Source organism: Gorilla gorilla, chromosome 1 (genome assembly GCF_029281585.2).
Source record: "Gorilla gorilla gorilla isolate KB3781 chromosome 1, NHGRI_mGorGor1-v2.1_pri, whole genome shotgun sequence".
NCBI classification, from domain to species: Eukaryota; Metazoa; Chordata; class Mammalia; order Primates; family Hominidae; genus Gorilla; species Gorilla gorilla.
The window spans coordinates 191,207,427-191,226,257 of NC_073224.2; the positions used below are offsets into that span (position 1 = coordinate 191,207,427).

An 18,831-nucleotide genomic window follows, 5' to 3' on the forward strand; every position below is an offset into this window, starting at 1 on the left:
CTTAGAGCCTTGAGTATAGCTGGTGGGGGAATGAGGCCTCCTGTCATCAGATGGGGAGTGTCACCCATCTTAGGCAGCTAAGCAGGTCTCTACCTCCAGAAGCAAGCCTGCCCCAAGCCCCAAGCCAGCAGAAGCCAGCAGGCAGTCCTTGCAGTCTGTCATCCACTGCACCTTTGTCTGCACGGGGCTCTATTGTTTTCAAGGAACATTTACTGAGCTGATTTGATCCTACTTGAGGTAGATATTGTATCTCCATTTCTACAGAGAAAAATTATGCTCAGTGAGGTAGCAGCTTGCCTGACATCTCACACCTACAAAGCGACAGAACTGGACTTGGAATCCAGGTTGTCTGACGCCTAGTTTATTCCACATCTGCACACTGAGCCTCAGCTCTTCTTAACTTGGCATTCAAGGCCACTTATTTTCTAGTTCCAACCACCTTTTCTTCCCTTCTCACCTCTCCCCCCTGCTTATAACTGAACCATCTTTCATAACCATTTTGATCCAAATATTTCCCCAGCCTTCCCCATTTGGCTTCTATTCTTTACCCTTCTTGTGTAGTCCAGATTCTTACCATCCTTTAAATGGCTATCCTTTTATGAGCACCAACTGTTGAAGTGCCATTCACTCTGCTCAAGTTTTTAACACATAGAATTGGTAATCTTCACAGTGTTCTGCAACGTGAGTAGGAATTATTTACTTCAATTCATAGATGAGGAAATAGTCTCAGAGAAGTAAATTAACTTACTCAAGATCACCTAGCAAGTAAGGAGTCTAGCTCAAATGCCACCTCCTTTCAAAAGCCTTCCAGGGTTACACTGACGGAAGTGATCTCCCATGCTCCTAAAATCCTTTAGCAGTTACTTCTCCCTTATTCAAATTCAGCATTTGAGATCTTGGGTTCTCTTTTCTTGTGTTTTTATCTTGTATCCCCAAATGGATGTTTGTTCATCTGTGTCCCCAGGGCCAGTTTAGATCCTGCAGAGTAAATTCTCAGTAAAGGTTAAGTCAAGGCATAGAAGGCAAAGCTCTGAAACTGGATTGTGTGGTCAGAGTTCTCCTACATTCATGTTATGACAGTAACTTCTGTGACCTTGCACAACAGTGAGCTCTCCAGGATGGGGACCCTGTTCATCCTGCCCCTCCTTTATTCCTGGGCCTGAGAGTTGCATGGATGGATGCACAGACTTCACCATTTAGAACCTTGTTTTTCTCATCTGCATTTTGAAAAATAGAATCGGATGATCTGAGGATCATTCTCCATCCAGATGTTAACATGGTTTTGTGAGTGCGAACGATTGCTTTTCTCCACACCAACATTATCCTGAGCTACAGAGTTTCAGCGCAGGAAGGCATAGCATAGCTTGTCATTTCTAATTGGTGGCTCTGCATGTCAGACTTTGCCCTCAACTTGTCAAACTGAAGACTAGTCCAGGAGCTTTGCCCCAACACATTCAGAAATCCTAATACCACCCTCATCGTCTCTCTCTCTTTCTCTCTTTTTGTCTGTTTTTTTCACACACACACATACACACACACACAAAAAAACACCATTGCAAGATAATTTCATCTGAAGTACTTTCTTTAGATTTTACATTTTAGCAGCCTTTTGACTTAGAAGTCAGCAATGGTTTGTAGGAGGGAAACTGTTGCTCTTTTAGAAAACCCTGAGTCCCTATTGTTGTTCAGGCCTAACCCATTGGATGTATTTTATAGGCACAATGAGTGCAAGAATGAGCCATTGTGAAAATAGGAACCCAAGGATTGCTCCTCTGCTCAGTGGGAAAGGCCATTTTCATCAGTAGGAGTTAGTAACAAAGACCACCTCTTTTTTTTCTGAGCAGTTCATTTATCATCCTTACCCTACTTAAATCATTTCTTTGTTGTTGTTGTTGTTGTTTTAATTAAATCTCTATTCACTTTATGCTTAAGAGAAGAAAATGATTCAGAACACATTGATAATACCAATTATATTGTGCCATCCATTGAATGTTCAGTGTGTAGCAGGCACTGTTCAGTGGGTTGCGTGAATTATTGCTCTCATCCTCACATCCTCCATTATGAGGAGAGACTTGAGTTCAGAGAGATTAAGGCCCTTACCTACCTGTCCTCATCCTGTCATAGAAAAGCTGAGGTTCACACTTAAGTCTCTGATACTAGACTCCTACCTCTGACCAGCTGGGCCTTCATCCCTAAGACCATTTGAGAAGATTCAGCATTTGAGTACATTCTGGAATGGTTATGTGCTTATAAGCTGCCTTCTCAGCTTTACTAACAAGTTGTAAGAGAGAAGTCTGGCCTGGGAACAGTGTAAGAGCATGTTTAACACATGCAAATACATACATACACACACACACACACACACACACAAAACCCTTAAAGACTGGATTTAACTAACTACCTGGCCATATGCTACACCCAACATTGGGCAACATGCTACAAAACGCATTTGGGATACACCAGTGGGAACCTTTGAGGACTATGAGAAACAGCAATCTCTAAAGTGTCAGTTTAAGCCCTGAACACAAAGTATTTTACCACAAGGGGACAGTCCAGAGATGATTCAGATTTTTGCCTCTGGAGCCCTCTTGTTTGAACTTTTATTTTTGAACATATCCAGTGAGAGACAAATCTGGAAAGTCCAGTTTGAAATCTGTGCAGAAAAAGAAACAGATTATCTGAGGTTGAGCTTAAAGAATGAGAAAATGAGTAGAAATAATATCCTTTTATATTTGTGTAGCACTTTACATTCAGTATGTGTCGTGAGCACACGTAAGCAGTGGGCGAGGAGCCAGAGGCCTCTTTCCCACTCCCGGCTGTTCCTCAGACTCATGCCGTGGGCAAGCCTCTTCCATCCTCTGGGTTTGAATTTCCTCATGTAACATGAGCGAGTTGGACCACTTGTTCACTGAGGTCCCTCAAACTCAGTCATGCTGAGATTTGATACCAGTAAAAAGGGGATAAATGTTATTCTTCTCCCATCTGCCTTACCTCAGCCTGCCTTATGTCAGGGCTGTGGAGATACCCCTGCCCTTCCTTACATCCCTATCAGCTATAAGCTCTCTCATGTCTATTGGCACTTGAGCTGACAGAAACCCACCAAGTTCTCCTGGGAAGACACTTGGCTTAGAAAGATCTCAGTTGAGTTGAGGGATTCATGTGCCATTTTAGTTTAGATCAGATAGCAATCTAAGGGCTGTTCCAATTCAAGATTCTAGAATTCCATAAAAGGCCACCCTTTAGGATGTACTTAGAGAAACCCATAAGCAAATTCACTGGCTGCTATTTCAACACTTTGTATGACAGTGATTTTAGCAAACACCCTTGTTCCTAGATCTGCACTGCTATTAGGATCCCTGCATGCAAGAGGGAACCAGCCTTGAGTCTGTTTGTTTTTCCTTTTTAACTGGTCTGGCCTCAATTATTTTCTAGCATTTGAGGTTTTGGGCATTCTAAACTCATAATGACTCATTTTAACTCATGATGAACCTTGTTCTCTTGATATGCATTTTAGAAGACAAATCTGACCTTGAAAACAGTGTGATGCAGAAGAAAATAAAAATCCCCAAGCTTTCTCTTAATCATGTAGAAGAAGATGGAGAGGTTAAAGATTATGGGGAAGAAGATTTACAGCTTAGACACATCAAGGTAACAAAATCTTTTCTTTCTTTGGAAGTATGCGGGAGCATTTTCAGATATCTCATAGCTAAAGAGTTTCACTCTGGCTTCCTCTCCCCGTGTAAATGTCCCCTGGTATCACAGGCTATGATTTTTTCAGGGTAGTGAAAGTGTGGGACAACTTGTGTGTATTTGCCTTGCTGGCCAACTTTCTAGAGAGCCCTGATTCATGCTGTGCCACCAAGCTTGGTCCTGTTTGCACAGTCTGTGCAGTGTCATCGCTGTTGGAGGTTTGGAATGGTGTGTTTCTCCTTGGCCCACAGCTCTGGAGAGGTCACTGCTAAGCTCCAAGAACGTTAAGCAGATGTTCTTGGGGAGAAGTTTAGGGCCAGTCACTGTCAGAGTGCCCCAGATAGCTAAGGCTGGACTCATTGGGAAGTGCACGAGGTTCACAGAAGGGATTTGTGAGACCTCGGGTTAGATGAAAACATTTGCATGAGGTTGCATTTTCTTGCTGTGTGCCCCAGTTGGTCTCCAGCCTTCACTTTGGAAACTGCTGAAAATCTTGTTCGGCAAGCTAGCTGTTTTTTTCTGTGCAGTAGATACCTGAGAGGAAGGGAGAAGGAAGATAAGGAAATGGGATGTCTTCTGCATTGACCATGGTTTGATTTTGGTCACAAGGTTGAGGGTGTTCCCAAGGAATGTAGCTGAGTTCAGTTCATGGCATTCACTGTACTCCTGCTATGCGCCTGGCCCTGTGCTTGTACCTGGAACCATTAGCCAGACATGGTCCTTGCCTCCAGGGGTCTCACATTATAGTGACGCAGACATATTGTAATGATCACTTTAGATAAATGATAAATTCATCTACACTAGTAGCACCTTATCTCAGCAGATAAAACGACTTAAGATTTTGTCATGTAATACAATATCAGAGTCATGGTTTCATTGGGCTGGGTTTGATTTGGTTTGGTTTTCCTTAAATTTCCTGAAACTTAGTGAGAAATGCCTGGAATCTCATGTCCTCAGTTGTCTGCACTTCCTACATATGCCCCAGTCAGGAGAGCTCCTAACCCTCCTGCCCTGAGTGAAGAATTCATTTGATCCTGTAACTCTCACTGCCCCTCAGTAGAAGCTATAGCTACTTGAGCTAGAATTTCCTTAGGCAGTGGAACCCCAAGCTCTGGAGGGGGTCCTGGATAATTCTCTTGTAAATGAACTTTCTTCTCTCTATCCACTGTCTTGCTGAGGAGAGTCTGGAAGGAGCCTTGTACTGGAAGTTAGATTCCAAATTCTGGTTTTGGCTCTGTTTGTATCTCACTATGTGACCCTAAGTGTAGTCCTTCCCTGAACTCTCTGACCCTCAGTTTTCTCACCTGTAACATGAGGCAGTTAAACTGAAAGTACCTTTCAATGCTAGAATTCTTTGAACTTTTCAGTTGAGTAAACATTTTTCAAGCCCCTACTGAGTGCCAGTTCTGAGTGAGTAGGCAGAGGAGAAACAGAGAAAATAAGACATGTTTTCTGCTCTAGATTAGAGTAGATTAGAGTTTTTAACATCCTTTCCATCTAAAGCATTGTTGATGAAAAGTTTACATGGTGAATTGCCTTTAGGGGAGGAATTTTATGTTTTTATTGTTGAAGACATTTGTGAGTCCTCTGGGATCACTTGGCCTGGCCTGATTTCTCCCTGATTCTCCACAAATACATATTGAACACCCCCATGAGCAAGCCACTGCCTAGGCATTGTGGGTGGGCTGGGGCCTGGGGAGTTGGGAAGGGTGGTCATGGTATATGCATCCAGGAGGCAGAGTGGTGAAAAGGAAAAAGTGCAGGCCTGGGAAACCAGTGTCCTGGTTATGACTTTGGGCAAGCCCCTTCCCCACTCGGAACCCCATTTATAAAATTTATAAAATGTTTCCCCATTTATAAAATGAAGGGCTTTGACTAAGTGTTTGCACAGGTTTCTCCAAGCACTGATGTTCTGTGATTCTGTGATTTTAGGATTGTCTGGGGAAATATTGATCTGCAGTCCAAGAAAGTCCCAGCTGCCCTTGCCTGAACTGATTCTCGTTGTCCTACACAGAGACCTGAGGGGCGGAAGCCGAGCGAAGTGGCGCACAAGAGCATCGAGGCAGTGGTGGCTCGGCTAGAGAAGCAGAACGGCCTGAGCCTGGGCCATAGCACGTGTCCGGAAGAGGTCTTCGTGGAGGCCTCGCCAGGCACAGAGGACATGGACAGTCTAGAAGATGCTGTGGTGCCCCGGGCTCTGTATGAGGAGCTGCTGCGCAACTACCAGCAGCAACAGGAAGAGATGCGCCACCTCCAGCAGGAGCTGGAGCGGACTCGGAGGCAGCTGGTACAACAGGCCAAGAAGCTCAAGGAGTACGGGGCACTTGTGTCTGAAATGAAGGAGCTCCGTGACCTTAACCGGAGGCTCCAGGACGTGCTGCTCCTGCGGCTTGGCAGCGGTGAGTGCCCCAGCAGGTCACCTACCACTCCACTTGGGTGAAATACTTCATGCAGATCCTCTTCCAGGAAGGGAAAGGGGAGAGGGAGACCAAGTGCCCTGAGGCTAGGGAAGGACAGACTCTTGGCTTACCAGTTATCTCAAGGAAGAGTTACTCCCCACTCATAGTGAATCTGATAGGAGCTTATGTATGCAGCAGCCTCAGCTATGGGAACATTGGCGAACATGGGTCAGAGACTAAGAGCTGACAAAATATTTGTCACTGCTCACTCACTTATGCATTAATTCAGCAAGAGGCAGTAACAGGGATTGTAGGGAACCTCTCCAAGGAGGTTTCAGGATAGTAAAAAGAAGTAGACACGATCCTAACAACATGTATTAGTTTAAGTCAGAAAGTGATAAATGCCAAAGGAGAATGCTGACAAAATGATATGAGAATTCAGGGGTTGGAGAGGTTGTTTGTAACTGAGGGCATGGAGAGACTTCAGTAAGAAACTGAGCTTTGAAGGTTGGGCAGTGTTTCAAGGCACAAGAGGAGGCTGAGCAGCACTCGTGAGCATGGGCAAATACCTGGAGCACACTAAGAGGAATAATGCAAATGTGCTTTGAGGACAGAAGATGGAAGGACTTGAAAACTTTACCAGCCTGGGATGTCTGGACTTATTTTGGTAGGAATGGAAAGCATTAGAAAGCTTTGAGCAGGGAGGCACATGACCTTAGGAAGATGAATATAAAGACGTATAAAACTCCTTTGGTTTGCTCATAGAACTTAATAGGTTCTTATATTGCACCCTATTTTAACTAATCAGGTTTTCTGATCTAAAGTGGTTTAGAAGCAGGGATCGAGAAATCTGAAAGGCAGCAGCTTTGACTGCCGGAAGAAATGACTGCTTACCAGAGAGAAAAAGACAGAAAAATGCTTTTAGAATATAAGAATCCAGAACTGTAAAAGATAGAGCCCAGTCAATATTGAGGAAATCGGTATAACACAAGTTCTTTGCCTCCATAGCCCCTGAAGACAGTAATTAATAACTCTGAGTCAGTGTGCTTTGCTTGAAGAAGGTGGTAATCTAGTCTAGAAATATCCCCAAAGTTTAAATAAAATACAATTTTGCCCTTGTGAAGGTTGTCATTATCTAGATAATATATTTAGATATGAAGCTTCATTCTTCTTTGATTTATTCTTACCCTAATTTACTTATATTTGTAGGTGTCATTTGCTTCTTAAAGTATGTCCCCAAGGTAGTGGCTCAGTAGATCTTTGGATGGTCCAAGAAGTCAGCAGAGAGGCCTTTCATGCCCTTGTCATAGAAAAGGAAATGACATTGAGACTTCCCCAGAGTTACTTAGGGAGGCAGAGGTAGAGTTCTGTCTCAACTCTAGTCACTCAATTCATAGGCTGGACTTTGTCCACTCCCCAACTCTACCATCGCCTTGGCCATTGTCCCAAATCATAGTCTACAGAGGTTCACAGTGACACGAAAAGTCGCATATGGTTTGCAACTTCAAAAGTTAGTAAAGTTCTTTATTAAAATAAAATCTCAAAGATAAATCATAAATGTAAAAATTTGTAAAAGCTGTATTGTTCTTGTAGTGGCGATGGGGGATGGGGATAACTGAAATTTTCAGAGAGAAAAAATGTTTCCCAATCTTAAAGTGAATAATTTGTATTTTCAGTGTGCTTTGTATGCTATGCCTTTTATGAACTTCTTGGGGGCTTGTGGGGAAGTACACCAAAAACAGAAATTCTTGGTACTTAATTCAACTCCCAGGGAAACTACCTGTTTTTCATGATTATGAACTGAGTTTAAACTCTAGAAACCACTCCTAAGCCTCTGGGGTGGTAAGACACCCTGCATTTTACATCATTATATGCCTCTTTTAGTCCTAAAACATGTAGAAAAACTTGACCTGAAGCATAGTTTCAGTGTCTTGATCTTTCTAGGCTCTCCCATCCCACAGGCCTTGAAGGCCATTGCACAGGCCAGTGGCTAGCTCTTCCCTGATCTGAGTCACCATCATCATTACAATGGGTTGGACTCAACATAAATCAACTGGAGCCCCAAGTATGCATAGACCACCCACCCTATCCTCTCAGGGCTACAGGCATCCTGGAAAATCACACCCACTGTCTCTCATCAGTGAAAGCTTAAAAGTCTATTGATTAACACATGTTAATAGGAGGATGCTAATGTGCCAACTTCCAAGACAAATCCACAAGAATAAAATAAAAGGATCTCTACCCTTAAGAGGAGGTTGTATGTTTTCACGGCTTGGATTCAAATCCCAGCTTCCCTACTTCCCAACTCTGTGGCTTTGGGAAGCTCATGTCCTTCTTTCCTTTCTTCCTTCCTTTCCTATGACCTTATTTTCTTCCATGAATACTTGCTGGTCTCCTGCTACATGCCAGGGACCTAGCCTAGTGTAAGAATTCAGTATATTTGCAATACAGCCCTTGCCCTCTGCCCTTGAGGAGTTTAAAGTTTGATGAGGGGAACAGATCCTGAAACAATCAGTGACAGCACAGTACATAAATGCCATCATAGGGACAAAACCATAGAGGACTGTGGGACAGCAGAGGGGATTACCCGCCAGATTTTGAGGGGTCAGAGAAGGAAGGCTTCCTGAAGGAAACAACTTTTAGGCTGAAGCCTGAATGATGAATTTTTGTTATCCAAACAGGAATCAGTAGATGGGGAGAGTAAGGAGCAATTTAGGCAAAGAGCATGTATGTCTCTGACCCTCAGTGTTCTCATATGTAAAATGGGAATGATAATATTACAGCCTTGTGACACACCGCATGGTGCCTGACATTCTGTTAATGCTTGATTACTGTTAGCTCCTGTTCAACATCATGTAATGGAGGAGCTAAGACAGGGTTAACTTTGGCTTTTAACTCGGGCACCCCCAGCCAGTAGTTGGCTATATGACCTTGGGCAGGTTAACTAACTTCTCTGCCTCAGTATCCTCTTACAATATTGAAGATAAGAGGGGTTATATATGTTTGTTCATTTGTTTATTCAATCAGTCAGCTAACATTGACCAAATGCTTTCTGAGCCTAGGAACTTAGGGAGATACAAAGAAGATTAAGACATTGGGAAGTAGGGAGAGGGTAGTGATGGAGGTAAACATGTTATTAAAACGCAGAGTGCCAGTTCTGGGAGAGAGGTTAGCATCTGAAGGGAGAAGTCTCTCTTGGAAAGTCTGGTAAGATATCCCCTTGCTGTAACAGATCCTGATCTATAAACACCACTAAGAAGGCAGAGAACAACCAGAAAGTGAATGAGAGACCCTTGTTTGACTCTCAGCTTCAATTGCCCTCTGAGAAACATGTCCTGGGTTGGGGTTGATGTAGGGCCCAGGCTTTGCCATTCTCTGCCCCCTGGGCCTCCTTTGAGTGTTGCTCCTGGAGGCATATCCTTGAGTATTTTCATTTTTTGTCCACCTCAGATAGGGGCCTAGCTCAAAGGCCTTTGTCTAGCTTGGGTGCTGGATCATTCACACAAATTCAGAGACGAGGGAGGCCAACAGGTCAGGAGGTGCTCAGTTTTCAAAAGAAATCTACCTGTCTGGAAGAATCATTATTTACTCACCCAGGTAGTGGGGTCCTACGAATGGTAGATGGTAGTGGAGAGCAGCCACCTGGTCTTTTCAGACTGATGGGGACTCAGAGTGGGAAGCAGGTCCGTTAGCAGCCAGGAGTTGTAATGGCGCACCTTGGAAAGGTTGGGGTCAGAAAGGTGGAGCCACACCCAAGGGTGGGGGATAGCAGCAAGAGAGTATGTTTCAGAGGCTTCACTGAATTGTACACGTCTTCATTTGTACATTTATTCATTCTTTCATTCATTCTACACACAAGAAAAGATGGATTTAACAGGAAGTATTCCAACATGGAGGCATGGAGTTGTGAAAGAACTTAGGCTATATACTGTCACCCTCATTTTGCTGGTGAGGAAACAAGCCCAAAAAGTGTCACTGGCTTATTCCTAAGGGTCTTCTGACCCGTGGTCCTGCGTGCCTCTCTCTAGACCCTCACCTGTATGGCCTTCTTTAGCTCTTAGACTTCATTTTTCCCAACATGGGGGTGTCTCCTCCATCCCCTTTACTCCCCACAAAGGATATCATCTCTCTCTGTAAAACAGAACTTTCCTTGTCTGTGATCTTAGCATGGTAAACAACCCTTTCTGATGGGAAGGAACCTCACTTTCCTCCACTGGCAAAATTAAATAAGGAAGCATATGTAATTTGCATATGTAAACTTTTGCCCCGTGACCCCCGTATTGTAAGTGTTCAATAAATGCCAGTCCCCTTTTCCTTTTTCTCCCTTTCCTGCCCATCCTCCCCCAAATAAGTAAATGCCGAGGATGCAAAAAGCATGGTGACATTCCAATGTACAAGGTACAGATGTTTTTCTGTGTATATTCATTTATTCATTATTTATTTTATTCAGTGAACAGTTATCGAGGGTATCCTTTGTTCCAGGACTGGGTTAGGTGCTGGGAATAACGTAATGAACAAGACAGAGTGCCTTTTTAAAAAACAATGCACAAGTAGATTAGAATGGTGTGTTTAAACAGGGTGTTGGCAGCCACAGAGAATTTGAGGGGATGAAGGGAAGCAGAACAATAGAGACCCAGTTGGGGAGGGTAAGCCCCCATGTGTGAGAATGGAGTAAATTCTAGGGTCTCTCTTGGTTTCTCCTCAGCTAGATTCCCTGTTCTTAGAAGGCAAAGTCCAAGGCTACGGTGTCCTCCCCAGTTTGTTACACTGTAAGTACCACTTAGACAGTATAATTCATTGTGGTGTGACTCGGGTAACATTAGTTCAAATAAGACTCTCAAGGGCTCTGTGAGGAATACAAAGAGGAGCAGACATAATCCTTGCCTTCAGGATGCACACAAGTCTCACAGGGAACACAAACATGTACGCAGCGTGACACCAGGCAAATAAAATCAGTGCTCTAATTGCAGGAGGGAGGCAGATGATGGTTTTAGATTTTGTGTGTGCTTTGTCAGGGAATATAGGCAAAAATGATGAATTCTAACCAGAAGAGGCATAGATAACTAGAGTAATAACAGTAATTCACATGTGCATGGCATTTTACAGGTTTCAAAGCACCTTGACATTTTTATCTCATTGGACAATTCCGATAGTCTTATTGCAAGCCAGGTAGAGATTATTATCTCCGTTTTAGAGAGGAGAATGCAAAAAGAAGAGATAATGTCCTGTTGGCTAGATCATAAGCTGGCTGAAAGTTTTGAAAAAGGAGAAAGCCATTGTGGCCTGCATATCTGTTTCAACTTTTTAGAGCTGGATCGCTAATACCTCTGTAACCCTCTGGGTTTGTGCCTTGTGTGCTGTCCAAGGTCCGCTAAAATACCAGCTTTGATCTTTAAAATCCTTTGCAGTCTGAACTGGTTTCTTTAAGCCCAGGTCTCTGATGGTGCCTTAGAAAAGGCAGCTAATGTCAGCCAAATGCTTCATGCTGGTTTTCTCCTGTACTGGAGACAACCTGGGCTTCAGCAACAGATATTACTTGGGTTTGAATCTCAGCTGTCTTAATTTATTACCTGTGTAACTTCATACACATTTTTTAACCCTTCTCAGGTGTCTGTTTTCTCCTCTAGGTATCTTAAAGCCCACTACATACAGACAGGAGAACCAGCTCAGTGATTAAGAACCCTAATGGGCTCTGAGGTCAGAAATACTGAGGTTTTCAATCCCAGCTCTTCCAAATTCAAATTTTGTTGCCTCGGGCAAGTTACTTAACTTCCTCAGCCTTAGTTTCCTCATCTGTACAAGAGAGTGAATGATAGTATCAGCTATTATGGTTCTTAAAAGGAGCAAATGGGCCAGGGGCAGTGGCTCACGCCTGTAATCCCAGCACTTTGGGAGGCCGAGGCAGGCGGATCACGAGGTCAAGAGATCGAGACCATCCTGGCCAACATGGTGAAACCCCGCCTCTACTAAAAATACAAAAATTAGCTGGGCATGGGGGCACGTGCCTGTAGTCCCAGCTACTCAGGAGGCTGAGGCAGGAGAATAGCTTGAACCCGGGAAGCAGAGGTTGCAGTGAGCCACGATCATGCCACTGCACTCCAGCCTGGCGACAGAGCGAGACTCTGTCAAAAAAAAAGGAGTAAATGAATAAATGCAGTAAAGTCATCTGCCTGGAGGCTGGCATATAGTAGGTGCTCAGTAGGTACTGCATCAAGATATAGAATCATTTGAAGATGTGCATGAGAAAATGTGTATATAGCACTTGGCACATCATAGGCACCCATTGTCCTACAACAGAACACAGACGTGATGGTCTGGCATGTCTTAATCTTTGGTCAACCCTGGATGACACCTAGAGATTTCCTGTTTCCCCTTGTAAGTCCTTAGAAATCATATTTGAACACTCTATTTTACAACCATGCCTGGACTTGATTTCAAACTCACTGGTCTGTAGCTTATAGAATTTGTCCATTACCACCCCCAACTTTTCCTGGGCAGAATTCCATCTTCCCATCTCTAGCTCTCAAACCACCCCATTTGACCTCCTAGATTTTTTTAGACATCACTAGTTGTGGCTTAGTCTTCTCTTTGTCAGGACTCTCTTCTTGGGGCCTGTTTATCTCAGAGCTCTTTCCCGTCTCTTTCAGCCTCAGTTCATTTTCACAATGAGCAGGAGTACTATAAAAAAGTTGGGCTTTGAGAAAGGCCCAAAGCGGGTGGACAAGAGCCATTTTGTCTAGTTAGATGTTTACATCTCCCTTGTGGAGGTAAGGCCTAAGAGGCCCACAGTCTGCCTGCCGGTTTAGACTTAGTAGTGGGGCAGTTTCAAAAACTGTTGTACCCTGCTTAGTTCAGATGGCAGGAAGAGATCTAGTAATAAGAAGTGGAGTAGTTTGTCTGAAAAATATCAGTCATCATCTACTTTGAAGGACTTTTTTTGAACTGTTGCCCAAATCAGAAGTAGCCGCAGTTTAAAATAATCCCAGATTATTTTAAAAGTTGATTTCAGGGTGGCCGAACAATTCAGGACCCTCCTTCCCCTTTCTCCCTAGACTCCGTTTTCCTGGGGGCAGTGGGGATGGGGTTGAGGGACAACTCCAGGCCGTCCCTTTTCTAACAACTGCCTAGGTATTTAGAACATCCAGAGGAAGTTGTTAAGCTTTTCCCCATTGTCAGAATAGCAGTGTGTTTCTCCATTAGAGCAGGGTTTTGCCTTCCATATTGCCATGTGACAGGCTTATGTTTTTTTTGGATTTGCCAGTCAGGAAATGGAGGTGGGAAAGTGTTCATTACAGGCAAAGCCTGGTTTCTAGGAATACCTGCTTTGGGCCAGACACTAAATACTTTCCATATATAAAACAACCTCAGCAGTGGATAAAACAGGCTCAGAGAGATTAGGTAACTTGCCTGAGGCCACACACCCAGGAAAGGGTAGAACCAGGTTTCAAAACTGAGGCCCCTCTTGCTTTGCCATGAGTCAGGCAGTCTGATCACAGAGTCCCTCAGCCATGTGCTTCTGTGGCACCATCCCTTTTGCCTGCCTCCTGATTAGGCCTTCATTGTTGGCCATTAGACCATCCAGTACTGCAGTGCATTCTGTGACTGCAGGACCCTTGAGCTTTTAGATGAATATTTCCTGCTTAATGTAAAAGCCCACCATGTCTTCATAGTTTCAGCCTTACCAGGCAACATGGCCTCAAGATACCAATTGGATAATTCCTGGAGTTTTCTTAGAAATTGTCTCTTTAGAGAGAACCCAGTTCAACCTTTCACCCCTATCTTATAGATGGACAACTGAGGCCCAGAGAGGGGAAAAGACATATCTATGCCATGTGGAATCAGAATATATAGGATTTCATGAATGCTGTATCATGAAGCAGTGGAAGGTTTGTGTTCAGCCAACATGGATGGATGTTTGTTTGGATGCCAGGATTCAGCAGGTCCCAGAGGCTGGCCATACCCTCCCTTGCTGCTCCAGGGGGTACTCTGAGTGTGGGGGGTAATTCTTAGAGTCCTAGGACCTTAGTCCTATAAGGAACCCCAGAGTTCACCTCGTCTAGCCTCCTATACAGGACAAGAAGCTTTCTGCTGTCTCCCTGCCATGCAATCACCCAGCCTCCAGTAACATTCCACTAGAGACAAGAAGCTCACTCACTGCCTTCCAGTGCAGCCTATCTCATTATTGGATAGCTCTGACTGTAGGGAAATGTTTTCGTGCAGGGAACATTATTGGATCCTTCCTCTGTTCTGAGCCCTGTGCTAGGCACAGAGAAATCAAATTGTTAAGCCCCCCTTGCTACCTTGAAGAAGTCACAGTCTCACCAGCAGACAGTTGGGATGCAGGGTGAGCTTTACTTTGGTCCTGAGCTCTCAGGATGTTGGGAAAGGATACAAAAGAGAGCTCCTTACATGGCTGGGGTAGGAGAGTTGTGGGTGGCTGCAGGAGGCCCCAAGTTAAGGAACTATCTCAGGCAACAGGAGAGCCTAAACAAAGGTTTGGAGTTGTAAGAGAGGCTGGCTTATTCAAGGAACTGAAAGTAGTTCTGGTTGGACGGCACAGTGAAGTGCTGGGTAGCAGGAAGAGATGAGGTTGCAGACATAGATGAGAGCAAGCAGAACTACCCCAGCCCCTCCTACAGGTGGTTCATGGGGGCACTTCCCCATTGGAGTGGGCTGGGGTGCAGTCCTTCAACTCCTGAGTTGCTATTTTCCTCTGAGTCAGGCGAATCAATCAACAGCCATTTAGCAAAGATGAATCCCATGTGGTCCCTACTCTGGAAGGGCTCATGGCCTGAAGGGAGTATCAGCAGAGGTCAGGGTCATGGATTGATTTGTTGGGCAGACATCCACCATGTGATCAAACTTTGCCTCCTCATAACTCCTACCCTCAGGCACTCACTGTGCCCACAGTGGTCCCTCATGAAACTGGGAGCAGCCCTTATGCTGCCTACCCCACTTATTCCCACCACAACTCCTTAGCCCCCCAACCCAGCCAACTGTGGTCCATTTTACATGCATTGAATGCATGTGTGGGCCTTCAGTGCTTCTTTGACAGGGCGTTCTGCGCATACCCTGCCATTTGGATACTCTCTGGGCGCAGATAGTTGGGCAGGAGGGAAGTAGAAGAACCACAGATGAAGAACCAGTCCAGTTTTCCCTGGCCACCAGAGGATAAGTTCAGAGCTTCTAGAGGTGACACCCTATTCCCCTTCCACCGCACCCCTCATGATTGTGGAGCTTTTCACAGACCCCCTAGGAATGTCAGAGAAAGTCAGAGATGAGCTGAGGGTCCCACAGAGTGAGCATTAGGCAAGAAGCTCTGGAAAGTACAGTTCATTGAGGAGGGGTAGGGTAGTGGAAAGAGCTGTCTTTGGAATCTGACAACCCTGAATTTGAGCACTCACTACCTATGTGACTTCTGGCAAGTTACTTTACTACTCTGAGTCTTTACAGAGATAATAAGATCGATTTTGTAGGACCACCATAAGGATTAACTTCTTTCACTAAACACGTGTTTAGTGAGTGTTCTGTATGGAGGACATTGCGCTGGGTGCTGGGGATATAGCAGGAACATCCCCTCGGTGTTTATGTTCTAGTCAGGGAGCTGTTAAACAAACAATCAGGTGACAGTGGGCTGAAAAATGCTGCAGAGAGAAAAAAAGAGAGATACATTTGATATAAGATACTTAACAAAGAAGACTTTTGTAGGTTTCAGCCACCTTTCCTTCTCAAATATGTCATTTGAAATGGGCATCTGCAATTCCTCAAAGTCAGGGAGAACCTTGACCCCCAAGACTGGGGACCTGGGCCTGCTTTTTTCACCTCTTTCTTCCTGGGTGGGCTTCTCCCCCTTGGAAAGGGGGCTCTCTCGGATCCATTTCAACTCTGCTGCTCTGTGGTTCAGATTCCCCGAGGGTATGGCCCCACTGTGGAGGCATCTGTGTCAGCTGCTGGGATCTCACCTAATCCAGGATTCATGCTAGAATTTTTTTCTCCTGTGTGTGCCCAACGAAGCCTGCTCCTGCCCTCACTCACAGAAGGCACTCAGAAAATGGAGAGAGAGAGGACCTGAAGAACCCCGGCCTCACTACTCCCCCACCTCCCCAAGATGTCGCGCATCCATCAAAGCCCCAGTCAGAGATCACCACTTTCCTGAAGCCTTCTAGGATCCCTTAACCAGCAGTGATCTCCCCCTCCCCAAATTCATGCAGATCATCACATTGCACCCTTTGTGCACAGTGAGCCTGTGGTTTGTGCCACTTGCCTTCACCTTATGAGAACTACCCCACCCTAGGGTCACACACCCAACAAGCTCCTCTCATCCTCCAAGCCCCAACACAGAAGTTGGTGACCATCCTTATGAAGATTTCCTAGTCTCCTCCAGAGGCAGCAGCCCCTCCTTTGCTTCTGCCCCAGTTTTTTTCCTAATGCTCGTTAGCCACATGGCTGGTGGTAGTCTGCTGCCTGTCTCTTTCCACTGCTGGACAGTGAAGCACTCAGTTCCACTTAGCACAGGGCTGGCACTCAGGAGGTACTTAGTAGATTCTCACCAAAGGAATGAAACCAGATTTGTCTCTGCTTTCACTGGAAGACTAATGGGGCTAAGAAACAGAGGCACGCTACAGCAGCAGGTGAGAGCAGCTGATGACTTGTGAGAGGGTCTGAGAAGGTCCACAGAGGGGGATCCTCCTACCCAGCTCTGGAGGCATCTTCCCTAGTCTCTTTCCAAGGCCTTTGTTTAACTCCTTCATTGTTATGAAGCTGTTCCCCTGCCCAGGTACTTCTCGACAGTAAAATCATCTCTATTCTGCCAAATCTAGTACTTTCTGTGCCACAGCAGATGTTCTGTATGCATTTAGGAATTTTGACTTGATTTGCTTTGCATTTATGAAGAAAATAGGATGGTACTTGTAACAGAGAAACTTCCTATTTACTTACAGAAGTAAAAGGATTTAGTCCTTTTTTCTAAAGAAAAGAAAGAAAGAAAAAAGAATCGAATATTATTAACCTTTCCATTTCAGCTGAAATCAGAAATGATATTTAGTGTCCAAACACATACATGTTTGAAAAAATAGGTGATTTCTAAACCCGGAAGTCACACAAACATAAACATTTGTGTTAATCAGAAAGAACAGCATTAGTCCAGTTTACAATACAACAAGAATAGAAAATGGTGTAATTTCATGTATTTGTTGCCCCAGCAAACACTTACAAAGACCGTAACTGTGTGTCATGCTTTCCATTTTAGGGAAAAGCCAGTAGGGCTTAAAGAGGTAAAGTAAATAACAGAACCAGGATCTTTACCAGGTTTTTCTAACACTAAATCTATTGCTCATCCGTTAAATCAGAGTTATTTGTATGCTATATAATAGTGTTTCACATGTTAAATCTGAACTTCCCCAGAACAGGAACATACTTTGTCTCTGGGTCCCCAGTGCCTCTTGCAGAGCCTAGATCTTGATATGCAGTCAGGGGTTGTGTGATGAATGGGTTCATGAATGATTGAATGAAAACACAAGTACTACCTTTCATACTTTTTAAAAGCTTCCTTTACCCAGCTGAGAGTTTTCTTTCCATGGAAGGTATATTTTCCCCAAAATAAACCTCAAGTGTGTGTCAATATCGGAATGCAAATGGATCAAGGCCCTTTTTTTAAAAAAAATTCCTACTCTTCCCACAAAGTGAAAAAAGTTCTTTTGTTACCTAAAATATCTGCGCCAGATTGTACAATGCTGTCTCTTAACGCAAGTGCTTATTATTGTGGCTAATTTGGTCACATGTGTTTGAGGGAGAACAATGCCTCAGAAATTTTTTAAAAGCAAAACAGCAATCTGAAGCATTTGTTGTAATGAGATGTAAATTGCCAACATCGGTAGTGAAGCCGACTAAAATTTGCAATGAAGTGATTTTCCCCCCTCTTAAATTAAAAGCACTAGGGGCCCTCCCTGCTCTCCCTGAAGAAAACACATGCTTTTTTGTTCCTTTTCTTTCTGATCCTGTAATGCTAAACATTGCGCTCTGTTGATTGATTCATTCCTTCATTCATCTGCCGTTTTGCCAGCTTCTGTCTGTTCTGTGCCTGCCTTAGTGCTAGGCTCTTCCAGAGGCGTCAGCAGCCTGCATGGTGGCTTTTGGTAATCCCCATTTTGCAGGTAGGAAAGCTGAGTTGCAGAGAGGGTAAGATGACCTGACTTCAAAGTCATGAGCTGGGATTCACACCCAGGTCTCCTGAACATTCCCTTTTAAGATGTACTTTTGGTTGGCTTTTCAAGCCGACCTTCTGTAGACGATGTCCTGGAAGGAGGAGGCTGTTGCGGAGAGCTTTCACCAGGTGTTAAGCAAATGGTGCTGAGTGAGAAATTTAGAAAATAGTTTTTCTTGAGAGCCAAGATCTCAATATAGTAGCTTCAATATTTGACAGAAGTCTATCAGTCCCTTAGGAGACCTTCGTGAGCCTTGAGGGGACCGTCGTGAACCTTGAGGAGAGTGGGTGGGCTGTGGAGTACAAGGACCTGCTCTGTGCTGGGCCTGTGCTAAGCACTAGGGGCAAAAGCAGAACAGCAGGGCCTCTGTTTCACAGAACCTATGCTTTAGTAGAGACGAACTTAAGCGCACAAGTGTAACTTGTGTGGGAGTGGGTGGAGAGGGAGTGAACGACTATTTACCAAAAAAACCCACTCTGTACCAGACTCTGAAATCATTGTTTCATATAAATATACGAATATATATATAGAGTTATCTG

The 18,831-nt window shown here is 44.4% G+C and overlaps 1 protein-coding gene across 11 annotated transcripts in view; it reads left to right on the plus strand.

Annotated features, from left to right (window-relative positions):
• LOC101147269 (AGBL carboxypeptidase 4) overlaps positions 1-18,831 on the plus strand; it is a 1,515,476-nt gene that overhangs the window by 1,271,407 nt on the left and 225,238 nt on the right. For 6 of the 11 annotated variants that reach the window (XM_063698909.1, XM_063698912.1, XM_063698918.1 and 3 more), the window contains 2 exons: positions 3,515-3,648; positions 5,705-6,089. The exons of the other annotated variants lie outside the window; for them this stretch is intronic. In XM_063698909.1, coding sequence (XP_063554979.1) covers positions 3,515-3,648; positions 5,705-6,089 — 519 coding nt within the window. The remainder of the gene's footprint in view (positions 1-3,514; positions 3,649-5,704; positions 6,090-18,831) is intronic. 11 annotated transcript variants of the gene reach the window in all.